General features: G+C 45.7%; 1 protein-coding gene across 1 annotated transcript in view; it reads left to right on the top strand.

Moving 5' to 3' along the window:
• The window catches only part of LOC132973023 (ankyrin repeat domain-containing protein SOWAHC), a 58,313-nt gene that overhangs the window by 17,222 nt on the left and 28,187 nt on the right, over positions 1-12,904 (top strand). Inside the window, exons 5-7 of the mRNA XM_061036219.1 lie at positions 1,158-1,334; positions 6,984-7,028; positions 7,973-8,095. Coding sequence (XP_060892202.1) covers positions 1,158-1,334; positions 6,984-7,028; positions 7,973-8,095 — 345 coding nt within the window. The remainder of the gene's footprint in view (positions 1-1,157; positions 1,335-6,983; positions 7,029-7,972; positions 8,096-12,904) is intronic.

Below are 12,904 nucleotides of genomic sequence, written 5' to 3'. Positions count from 1 at the left end.
CTCAAACATCTCAAAAAAAATTCCACCTTCTCAGGATCAAACTTTGGCATCAAAGACATACTCTTATAAACATTAAAGACCTCCCGCTGCTCCTGACGTCTACGATCCAAAGCAAGTTTCGCTCTCGACGTCAAGTTTTATTTTTTCATGCTCTCTCTCTCGCTCTTGTTCTCTCTTTTCCTCTCTCGTTCTTTCTCTCTCTCGTTTGTGTTCTCTCTCTCGTTCTTTTTCTTCATGCTCTCTTTGTCTCTTCTTCTTTTTGCTCACACTCTCTGGCTTTCTCCCCAGGGTTACAATTTACCAGTATACTCTGCGTGAGTTCAGGCTTTTTAGCATTATTTCTAACTCCAAATATTCCATCAGTTTCCATAGTTTAGTTTTACCCAGCTTAGCCAACCGCGAACGTGTCACATCAGTTTCCAAGAAGTCCTCTGGTATAAACTCGGCCATTTTTACCCAAAAATTAGAACACAGCAACTGTCCTGTCTGTTTGAGGGGTGCGTGTAGGTGACTCACCCCAAAGATCCTCGTACGTGCCGCGACCAGCTCACTCGGACAGCCCAATCCACGGAGCCACTTGGTTACGATCTCCTCCGCCAGCCCTCTCTTTCATATCAGTTAAGTTCATGTGTAAAAAGAACCCGTGAAGTGTTGAAACAAAACCAAACGTTACTTCAGATTCAGTCTCTCAGGTGTCTGCGTCCTCGTGGCGTCTCTTAGACTCAAAACCAATTTCCACCGGTTCCTCCGCAGGTGCTGCTAATGAAGATTACAGTGAAAGAGCCACCACACCCCCCCTCAGGTGTGTCATCAGTACTGACCCTGCTTCTCCTCCTACTAACCAAAGACTCTGAAGTGAATCCTCATAACGCATTATCATAACAGTTCCCTCTCATTTAACACCCAGAAACCACCACGGGCGCCACGACACCAGAACTAAAACTTTGATATGATTCGAGTACAAATCAAATATAGAAACCTGTTCTGTTACCACGGCAACAAAAATAAAAGTCCTCAGCTCCTGAGATTGGATATTTATTGATTTTAACTCCTGCACGCTGACAAAGGGCCCGGTCCACCGAGCTGAAATGTAAAATAGAATCTATGTGAACATCGATTCAACTTCTCGTTTGTTTTTGTTTATTCTTCTGTCTCAGCGTCCATCATCAGCTGCTGGACCTCCAGAGTCTCCGGTGAAACCTGCAGACCCCCTGAGACAGCCTGCAGGCCAGGTGAGCTGCAGCAGCGAGGGAGGAGACGCGGCGTGCTGCGACCGCCTAAGTATGAGGAGCGACTCAATTTCTCTGAGCAGCGAGAGGACGACCTCCAGGATGGTGAGAAAAACCTGCTCTGCATGTTCAAACCTCTATCATGTACACTCATTGGCTGGTTCTTCTCACAGGAAGCTGTAGCTCTCCTGGAGCCTTTTGGCAAACGCTGACTTCCTGTTTAGCATGACAGCTGTCTGTTTACCTGCTGCAGTCAGACATTTAGTGCCAGAAAGATTTTAAATGTAGGACGTTTGGTTTTGCAGATCTCTAAACAGAAATGTTGGTGTCACGTTCAGAGTCATAAACTTAACGTCTCCTCCATCACGCGTCTCTCAGACTGGGAGATAAATGTTCATCGGTGTGAAGTCAAAGAGAACTCGCCGACAATGAGAAATAAAAAGGATTGTGTGACCTCCATCTTGTTGAGATGAACGAGGTGATGTGAACATCAGTGATCCTCCTCTTCACTCCCAGAGCGTTTCTTTATGCTCGGGTCACGGGGGAATAAGACGCCCTCCAAGGCTGCGGCGTAATCATAATTCCTTTGACCTCTGCTGACCCTGACAGCGAGGTTCACGCCGTCCAACAGACGGCTCCTTTCACGCCGCCGCTCGCTCAGAAATTACTTTTTCATTTGTGCGACAATCAGCCGTGGGCGTGTGTGAAAGAGAGGGCAGATTACAGAAAGCAGAGAGGAGAGCTTTTCCTCCAGACGCAGAGTGAAAGAAGTGACGTGTGGCTGCGCTCTCGTCCTTTCTGCTCTCACACTCACACAATGATCTCAATACAACACGGGCGCGTACGAAAAAATCCTCCATTAATATGTTAATGTGTGCAGGACTTCTCATTACACACACGGACAGGAGAAACTCATCTGTAAAGTTCAGCTGTAGATGAGTCTCATTATTTAAAACTTTAGTGATGATGTGTCTGTTAGAGACTCTACGCACGCCAGCCCGTGTTTTTTTTGTTTTTTTTTGGTTTGGTTCGGGTCTGATGGCCCGGGCTGTTTTCAGGGGGTTTTAGGCGAAGAACTACAGAACCACATGGCAGCCTAGAGTCTGGCAAAGGACAGAGCGACCCGACACAATAACTGAGGATGTTGAATATTCAGACCACCTCAGACCTCCTCAGACCACCTCAGACCACCTCAGACCCCCTCAGACCACCTCAGACCACTGAACCGGCTGCACCACACTGAACATTTCCGTGCAGAGATCTGGAGGCCACAGAAACAAAAGTATGAGATGACCATCGGCAGCCCGTCTCTCAGAGACGTCTGCTAAATGTGTTTCGGGTTATTTTGTGAAATAATAATGTTTAGACTTTTGTTGAAAAAAAAATGTAGGAATTTCATTCGGTGCGCTTTGGCGCCCACTGAAGGTCTCTGAGTGTAACTGCACTGTCATACAACACACATAGTGCTGTTAGCTCAGGGAGAGCTCAGTCGTCGTATCAAACAGTACACAGACGGGCTAGGGTACAGGGGTGCAAACTCATCAGGGATGAAAAAGGTGACATGGATCCAAATCTCCAAGGGTGGTCTGGGGGCATGCCCCCCTGGAAGATTTTTTTTGGCTTGCTGGCTTGCTGGCTTGCTAGCCAGACTTCGAATCTTTCCACAGTGTTTGCACGGAAAAATAACGTTATGTAAAATAGCCATGTGTTGCACATACAACTCAGGTTTTAACCAGGTTTTATGCTTCTTTTAGCGATATTGCGCAATCGCGGCCGGCGAGAGGATGGTTTGCAGAGGGTCTGAGCGCCCACCCGTGCACGGTGCACCTCCAAGATTTTGTAACAACGTGGACGGGTTTGTGCCGACCGCGTTGCAATGATTGGCTACAGGGCCCGGAAGTAGCCTACTTTATTCAGGCGGTGTCGAGCACTGAGCGCTCTGACCGCAGTCAGTATGATACGACTCAACGTTCGCAGGGACCGTTTAGATTCATGACAGCTCGCTTCGCAGATTTATCCCCCCCCCCCTCCAAATATTGTTATTGCAGATCTAAATGAATCACACAAATGACCTATTTGGGATCCAAAACGGCGAAGTTTGCACCCCTGAGGGTAGCACCGTAAAGACGTACGCACTTCTCACCAGATGAGCTCGACCCGCTGACAAAGTTACATAGTGCTGAAAACAGGCGAGCGGGGCGCTCTGTGGACATGAGAGAGACGCCATTCTCCCTGTTGGAGGTTATTGTTCTATTAGATCGACTTTGAAACGACTGAAGGAGGAGGAGTTACAGAGTGATGTCGTGTGGGGATTAAACAGTGAGTGAGATAATAACGCCTCCCTCTCCAGAGTTAAACGTAATAAAGTGAAGAATAAAAGGAAGTTAGTCTGGTCGTCCTCCGTCAGTGAGCTGAAGTCTCTCTCAGAGCTGGATTAAACCTCCGCAGTGATGAAGCTTAGAGTCGCGTCAGTGGAGCGTTCCTCGCTCTTTAATACGTCCATCTCCCAGGACTCTTTAGCAACATTTAATTTTCAGACGCTCGCCGATACGTGACTGCAGGCGTCTGGTTGATTTGAGACGAGTAATTACAGAGGAAGTCCCGCCTCCTGGGTTTCTGCCTTGTTATACTAATGAATCATTTATGATCAATTCTATCACGATGCATCAGGTAACATCGTCATCTTGTCATTTGAGTCTGTTCTCACATCCACTAATGAGCAATCAGAGAATATTAGACCAATTAGAGGCCTAATTGAATAAGAGGGGGGAGAGGGAGGGATGAAGGAGAGAAGGAAAGGAGAGGAGGAAAAAAGAGGGGGTAGGACTGAGAGGCTGAGGTGAGGAAACAAAGGATGACAGGAGAGATAATCAAGACAAAGAAGAAGAGGAATAGAGAAGGTAGAGAAGGAATGAGCAAAGGTGACAAGAGGAAAGAAATGGGAGATGAGGAAACAAGACAGGAGAGGAGACAAAGGAGGAGCAGAGGAGGAGTAACAGGGATGAGGAGAGGAGAGAAAGAGCAAGAGGCTGAGTGGAGGAAACAAAGGATGAGAGGAGACACCAAGGAGGAGAGGGAGGAGGAGTAAAGATAGATAGATAGATAGATAGATACTTTATTCATCCCCTTGGGGAAATTCAGGTATCCAGTAGCTCACGTAGTCAGACAAATAAAACAAACCAAACAAACAAAAAAAAAAAAAAAAAAAAAAAAACAAAAAAAAAAAAAAAAAAAAAAAAAAAAAAAAAAAAAAGGGGATGAGGATAGGAGAGAGGGGGCGAGCGGCTGAGGGGAGGAAACAAGGGATGACAGGAGAGGAAAGTGAAGAGATTTAAAATAGAAGTTTAGTTCACACCATTCTTGTCATTTCTTTATTTGACATCTCATGCCCCGACCATGGAGGTAAAACCAGCCACCAAACGCTCGCCATTGAGCCCCCCCAAACCCCCTGGGTCTGGCTCCAGGAGGGTGCCCCGCATTCGCATCCAAAGGAGCCAGTTGAGGTGGTTCAGGCTTCTGATTAGGATCCTCCTGGACGCCTCCCTCCCGACCTCGTGAAAATTGATAGATAGTAAGTTGCACTCAGAGACCTTCAGTGGGCGCCGAAGAGCCCCAAACTGATTTCCTACATATTGTTGCTTTAAATGTCTTACCCCTGAGTGTGTGCACAGACTCCAGGGATCAGTATTTGTTCCTTTCTTCTCCTTGAATCTTCTTAAATGTGTTTTTCTCTCATCAATGATGCTAATAAAGCGAATCAGACGAGCTGAGACAGAAAGACGACTCATCACACCGACGTTTAGAGATGAAACAAACTAAAGATGATTTAGTCCACCAGGAGGCCTCAAAGAAGAACAATTACAGGATTGATTTATTTTAATGTCTCCTCCTGATCTCCTCTTTCTTTTTTAAAGACAAAAACAAAACAACAGAAGAAGAAAAAGACGTCTGAGCGATTATTTGAAGGGATCATTTAACCAGCAAACAAAGATGTCTCTTCTTCTTCTCTTTTTAACGGTGCAGGTCCTCTTTCCTCCAACCGGCCTTTACTACACCAGTGACTCCACAGACCCTCCTTACACAGACACACACACACACACACACACACACACACACACACACACACACACACACACACACGTCCACACAGGCCCGCCTGCAGAAATGGCAGGGCCCCTGAAAGGTCCAGTGAATGAGCCCTCCCTCAAAGAATGCACATTTGACCAGAAGCCTCTTGGCTAACATTAGCTCCCTCTGGACCTGCTTACGTCTGTAACATTACAAAAAAAAGGTCATGGTGAGTATTAAGGTGTAAAATAAAACAGTTAGGATGGACCATGTTTTCACTGACCTCCATGGGCCCTCCCCATGTGACTGGGCCCCAGAGACCTCATCTGTTGGCCAATGCTCTTTAGGTTTCAGGAGGAATGTGTTCAGAGATTTATCTTCATCAGCCGGCGTCTCTCTTGCTGTGTGTTGCTTCAAGTCTTATATCCTCCATGGATGATTTAAAAAGGGAGTCGCCCTCCACCACCGTCCAAGACTTTCTCAGACTTTGTTGTATTGCGTCTGCTCTCTTTTACTTAGTTTTTGTCATTTTCCACTCAAATGCATCCTAGATAATGGGGACATTTTTTATCAAACCTCCAAATCACTTTAATTTTACAGCAAACCCACATGTATCCATCCACAGATTGGTAACACATTACATTAAACTTGCATGATTAACCTTGAATGAAGATGTGAATCTTATTGTTGCTGGACTGAACACAGTCAGTGATGAAGGTAACATTTAATCTGAAATACTAAAAGTCCTTCTCCTGCAGTGCTCCTCGCCGACTCTTCATCACCATCATCACTACAATAAGAGTTGTCAGCGGTTCATGTTCATGTTTCTGAGCTTCAGTGTTTGTGCTGTGCAAAGACTCAGTGAGGGCTTCAGTGAGACAATGAGTGTTTGAGGAAAGATGAAACGGATTTGTTGATGCAGAGAAAGACAGAATAAATGAGATAAAGCTCATTAACACACACGGAGCGCAGACCTCTCCAAGCTGCTCTGTGACAGCAGACGGAGGATGAAGATGTCAGGTGTTCAGATCAAAGTGGTCTCTGAAGTGTTTTCGGAGCCTCCGAGAGCTCAAAGAGGCTTTTTAAGGATTGAATGGATTCATTAGATTTTAAACTTTAACACTCCTTCAGGGACGATCGCCGTGTGTCTACAGGAGTCTTAAATAATGAAACAATTACACAGCAGCGGCAGCAGCGGCATTATCACAAAGATCATTATTAATACATGATCCTCCTGTGTGGGAGTCAGTGTACACAGGAGGGATCAGGTGTTTATTGTGATTATTTAAAACTGCTCAGAGATCTGCACGGTGAGAGAACATCATTTTTCAACCTCATTGAGAGTTATAAGACAATTTCGTTAAATCTTTTCCACAGGACAAACAACTGGACAGACACGCTACCATTGCGTGGGAGACCGCCAGGGACGGTGTCAGCGATTCTGTTTGTGAATTTTTGGGGATTTATTTTTGGGCCTTTTATACTTTTATTATATCTACAGAAATCTCCTGAAAATGTTCTGAATTTTTCTGAGTGAGCTTCATGTGTTAACCAAGACTTTTCCTACCAGCCCCTCCCCCCCCTTTGTTGTTGTTGTTGTTGTTGTTGTTGTTGTTGTTGTTGATGTTGTTGATGTTTAACGGTTTGTTGTTGTTGATGTTTAACGGTTTGTTGTTGTTGTTTCAGAGTGAGGAGGACGACAGCAGAAGTGTTGCTGCTTCTTCTTTCATGGTGAGTTCTGGAGAAAATCAAACTACTCCTGGAATAATAATTTCCTGCTGTGTGTGTGTGTGTGTGTGTGTGTGTGTGTGTGTGTGTGTGTGTGTGTGTGTGTGTTTCTGTGTGGCCATCTAAGTAGTAACAGAGACATTACAGGGTCGGGTCAGGATCGTTGGAGCCAGGAAGGGAGCGCAGCGCTGTGTGTGTGTGTGTGTGTGTGTGTGTGTGTGTGTGTGTGTGTGTTCAGGTGTCATGTCTCAAACATGTCTGACTGTGTGTGTGTGTATGTGGAGCTTCAGCTGTGTGTTTACATGCCTTGCTCTCTCGCGCTTACACAACACATAATATGACACAATCTTAATTCACAGCACGGGAACAAATATTAGGATCAACTTAAATCTACAAAGACTTGAAGACGCCTGAGCTTCATTACGACACTTTTGCAAAGAAAGTCATCTGAAAAGGGCTTGTGTGAACGCTTCTACAATCTACGTAAACCGACCATGTGGTGGACACTGAAGCTTCAGTGTTTATCCAGCTCTGCATCGGTCTGTAAACCTTTCTGCGTTCTAACCTCTCTCCATTTTTCAAAAGCATCTCCAATATTGATCCTAGTTTGAGCATGTTTCTGCTCGTGGAGCTTATTAGAAACATGCAGAGGCTTTTTAGGTCGGGTACAATCACTTCTATCTGAACCACTTCTCTTGCCCGCTTCCATCACTGCAACACCTGTTGGTTTGACCTGATAACTGCTCTCATATCTGGCAAATCGAGGGGCGTCCAAAACAGCCTTGAAATAAGATCTGTGAAGATATTTGACATCTATAGAAGTTTATAGATCTTTGGAGTTTAATAAGAGAATGTTGCAGCCTTACAGGTGAAACTGTATATAGTCGTACTTATTAATTAATCTATTAATAATTAGAAACCTGTTGGACCTCACCTATCCCCCCCAGTCCCTGTTCCACAGGGTGCAGCTGGATCCTCTGGAGAGAGAGTGGTTAAAGAGCTCAGCTGTTGGAAACATGGCTGCCCAGAAACGTCTCCTCGCTCAGGAGCCGAGCCTCGTCATGAAGAAGGTGAACAAACAACTAATTTAAAGCAAAGTATATCAAACACTGATGTTATTCCAGACAGACAGGGGATCCTGTGTGACACGTTATTTTTATACTTGAACATCTCTCAGTGAAGGACTGAGAGATAACTGTCGATAAGCTCGAGCCGCATTAGAAAAATCAGACAATATTTACCATAAGAGTAAGGTTAAGAAGAGTAAGAGTAACCCCCTCTATGCTAGCTCTCACGTGAACCATACACACAAGCAGAACTTCTAAATTTTACCTACAGTCCCTCATGGCCATCCCAGCTTTAACAGCATCACCACCATGCAAGCTCTAGTTCGTGACCACGCTGGAACCACCTACCCTACAGAATGGCCCCTAAAGTCCCCCACAAACATAGTGCAACTATTTCCGTTGCCAATATTACAGATAAAAAGAACATCAAGGAGAACACCAGAGAAAATCAAAAAAGAAGAGAAGAGAAATCTCAGGACGAGGGCGGGGCAAGCAGAGCGAGGCTGTTGCTCTACCTCCCCCTACTCCCCCATTTTCTTGAGGGAAGAGCGGAGAGAAGACAGAAAAACAAAGGAGATGATGGTTTTTTCCTATCTTTATTTTGGCCACCAACTGGTATTACTCATCCAAATCCACTGACTGGCTTTAGCTGCTTCATCTGACACCTCCCTTACTTTCCCCAGGTACTGAGGCTCTGGGCCTGGCCCCTGAGATCACAGAGCTGTTAGCCATGGCGGTCTTGCAGTCTGTGGTCTGATCACTGCAGGGGGCTCATGCCCCATCGATGAAGGCGCTCTATGGTTAGGGCCTTTGTGACATGGTGCAGGGAACATCAGGCAGACCCTCTCGCATGCTCAGCCCAAGAGATTATGCAGTTCTTGCAAGAAATGCTTGCAGCTATCAAGGCGGCTCATATAGGACGATTCCAGTTGTCTGAGGAAGTTGGCAACCAATTCCTCAATTGTACTGCCAGAAGGGTTGGAGATCTTCAGGTTCTCTCCATTCATTGGGATTGATGCACGTTCCTGACAGAGGGTGCAGGGGTGGTCCTACAGCCAAATCCGTTGTTCCTCCCCAAGGTCCTTTCAGACTCTCAGCCTGGTCAGGTGACTCTTGAAGTCTCTCTACACCAGGCAGTAGCACAAATGCTCACTAGTATGTCCGGTGAGGTCACTAGAAGTCTCTGTTAAGTGCACCGGACAGAGACTTACAGGAGAACTGATCAGTATTAAGCCGGTGCTTCTTGGTTAACTGCTGCTGAAAGCCTGTATTTACCACTAGATGGTAGATGCTATCCAGGAGGCATATGTGGGCACTAGGGCACCTTGTCCATCAGGTGTGCAGGCGCACTCTACCTGGGGCTTGGTGGCTTCCTCTGCATTGTGGTGTGGTGCGTGTCTTAAGTCAGATCTGCACTCTGGCCCACTCTTGTTTTTTTCCTTCTACATTTGCCCGTATCTACCAGTTTAATGTGGCTACAAGCAAGTCCTTAAGGGAACAAATGCTTGGTCTAGCCCAGTGGTGGCTACTTTTCCATCAGCCTGGTGTGGCCGGTCGGAGCGGCCTCTAGTCAAGCCTTAGAGTCTAGCAGGGCAGGCTAACCTTGGTTGCCTCTGGTGCCAGGGTAACTTGCTAGAAGTTACTCGAGGATACTCGCTAGACTCTGGGTTTGTATCTTGTGTACATTTGTATATAGTTTGTTGGCATCCACGTTGTTGATTCTTTTGAATGCACACCCGTATGGTTTTTATTGTTTGGAGGACTTCTTGTGGCAGAAACGTCTCAAAACATGTAACTGAGTGGAGAGATAATCTCAATATGATAGAGAACGTATGGCCAGAAATTGTAACCATGGTTTGTCGAGTGTAGAGACTATCTCACCAGCTCAAGGCCTCTCAGGGATCTTATCCATTTCAATTATAATCTGTGACGGTATTGTGCACAGGTGCTATTATACTATTATTAGCCACCTCACTGTTGCATTCTCTTTAAGCAAGTTATGCACAATGTAACCTGACCCTATGGATCAGCTCAGGACATATATGCAACAGAGTGGAGAGATAGTCACCATGGTGACATATTGTTCATATTTCTTCTGATAGGATCAAGATGAAGACACTAAATATCTGCTCTCTGATTTTGCTGGTTGTCAGAGCAGACTGAAGGTCCTTGCAGGCTTCAACCTGTCAGTAAATCACAGTGTTACATTAAAAATCTTCCCATTTGATCTGTCTCACTTTGTGATTCTTCCTCTCCTGTCTGATGCTCAGCAGCTTCTGATCCAAACTAACAGGATCATCCTCCCTCAACCTTCTTTCATTATTTTATTAGTTCGTAAAAAGATTACTAACTTGTTTACGGCTCTTTGAACGTTTTAATTTCCTTAAGCCAATTGTTTTTTCAAAGCGCTCACTCTCTGACGTGGACTTTTAGCCATTGAGCTATCCGGCCGCGGAGGACGGATTTATCGCGGAGGACGGATTTATCTCTGAGCTGGTGCTAAGAGGAAGCCAATCAGGTTAATCTGAACGCTTCCTGTTTGTTTGAACTGTCACTCACAACAATCAGCCTCTGAAATCAGACCACAATGGAGGGTCTGGATTTAATTAAGAACTTTCTAACAATAATATTAAATCTGTAATTTCATTACAAAAATGAAATCCATAGCAGAGGTTGTTTGCTGGAGTGATTTTTGAACCCTTTGATGTAACTAATGTCATTGTGATTTTTTAATAAAACTGATGTTACCGAAATAACTGAAAAGACTGGGGATGCACCTAATTCGGATCAGGTATGGGTCTGATACTGAAGAATATGAGGGAACTGGACGTAGTGGAAAGGGATCGAGACAGTGATTTTTGAACCCTTAAAGCTTTTCAGCTACCAATAGCTAGTCTAACAGAGGATTTCCTGTGTTTGAAGCTCAGGACAGAGCTGTTTCTATCAGGGAGCAAAGACAGGGTAGTTAGTAATGTGGTCCAGAATGGAACACAGTCCCCTGTGCCTGTGACAGCTGTCCGGATGGACAGGAAGTTCCCATGGAGTCTTGTCCAGCAGCGGCAGGATGATGGTGAACCACGTTATGTGAGGCCAATACAGGGCCTCTGAGACAAGCCTCATGTCCTCCATTAGCACTCTCTGCAGGAGAGGTGGAAGAAGCATGAAGGGGGAAGCAAAGCAGGGCACATGGCCACGGATGAACCATGGCGACCACTCCCACAGGAGAAGATCAGGGAACGTGGGTGGATTCCTGTGATGTAACCAGGTTGACTGCTGCTCGTCTTTAGCAGCACCAAATACCTGCAACCACCTGAGGGTGCAGCTTCAATCCTCCTGGGTCTGAACCCCCCTTGAACAGCTGATCAGCTGCCAGATTGTTCAGCCCTGGGACATGAACCGCCCTCAGGGATCGAAACCTTGTGTACACTCAAAGCCGGGAACACAAGCCGCTCTGCCTGTTAATGTAGGCTACTGTGGCCACACTGTCTGTCTTCACCAGCATGTGATGACCTGGAGGGTGTGGGAGGACTTGAAAAAGGGCAAGGTGGATTGCCTTTATCTCCAGAACATTGATGTGCTGTGCTGGGCTGGGCTGTGCTGCGACTTCTCTAACGGCTGCTGTCACAATTCCTCCTGAGCACTGTCCCGCAACCAGTCTGTGAAGCATTTGTTCCAACCAGTTGGTAATGCATCACTGGGCCTACTATGCTTCCTCTGCAAATATTTGCCCTGCTCTCCCACCAACGGAGGGATAACCACAACTATCTGGTGATAAGCACAATGGCATGCAGATGGCTTCTGCAGCTCAACTTCCTTCTCTTCCCCTTTTCGTCTCAGCGGTAACAGAACTGCTTCCATGCACCTGGTTAAGAAGTAGGGAGATCCCTCATGTTGTATGTTTTGCAGTCTAAGACAAATCTGTGGAATCGCTAGTGTCCTTCCCAGGTAGGAATCTGGAAATATTTTTTTGCTGATATAATATTTCCCCCCTGGAAATAGTCTTGAATTTCGGCTTCACTACCATGAAGACAGTTTGGGTCTTTGAAGTTGATGGGCAAACTGAATAGAATAGCCTTAGATCATGGTAGAAATTACTCAGGGGCTTGCATCCAGTGTTCTTCCAACTGTAAGATATGCTCCAGCCAGAGGGGGGGCAGGCTGGACTCAGACTCCGAGGCTTGGGGCACCTTTTGACCTGGGCTGTATCGCTCAACCTGCCCTCACCTCGACCTCTGTTATATAGAACATCCAAGGTAGCTCTCATGTCCCAAGATCCCAACTTGGTCATTGTGCCGGAGCAGGGGACCTGGCAGATTGTCCATTCCCCCGCCATCTGCAATGCTTGACCAGTGAACCAGAAATCTCACAAGGCACAGGGATGCGGTTTTTGTGCCTGTTGCAACATAGCATTTGCACCAGGACCAAATTATTCCATATCATATCCTCTAACTATTCATACAGCGCTATAATCTGGTCAACATTGTAATGTGTCAAACGCTTACGTTTATGATCAAAAGGCTGCAAAACGAAAATACATTCCCGTCAGCCTCAGCTCGATCTGTTAATACAAGCTTATTAGCTGATGTTAGCGTGCTAAGAGGCTAACCTGAGAAAGTAAACATTGCGAAACATTCAGTGTGTTATCTTTGTTACTGTTAGCATGTTAGCATGATGATGTTAGCATCTGAAGATCTAGTAGCGAATCTGCAGCCTTGGTTTCAGTGTTAATCTTCACACCATTTTCTAATTTAGTCATAGTCATAGTCTCCTGACGAAAATGTCCTTTATATTTAGTCAGATATTAGTTATTTG

Source organism: Labrus mixtus, chromosome 4, assembly GCF_963584025.1.
Source record: "Labrus mixtus chromosome 4, fLabMix1.1, whole genome shotgun sequence".
Classification (NCBI taxonomy): Eukaryota; Metazoa; Chordata; class Actinopteri; order Labriformes; family Labridae; genus Labrus; species Labrus mixtus.
The sequence above is the reverse complement of the archived record's forward strand: the minus strand, read 5'-3'. Positions and strand labels throughout refer to the sequence as shown.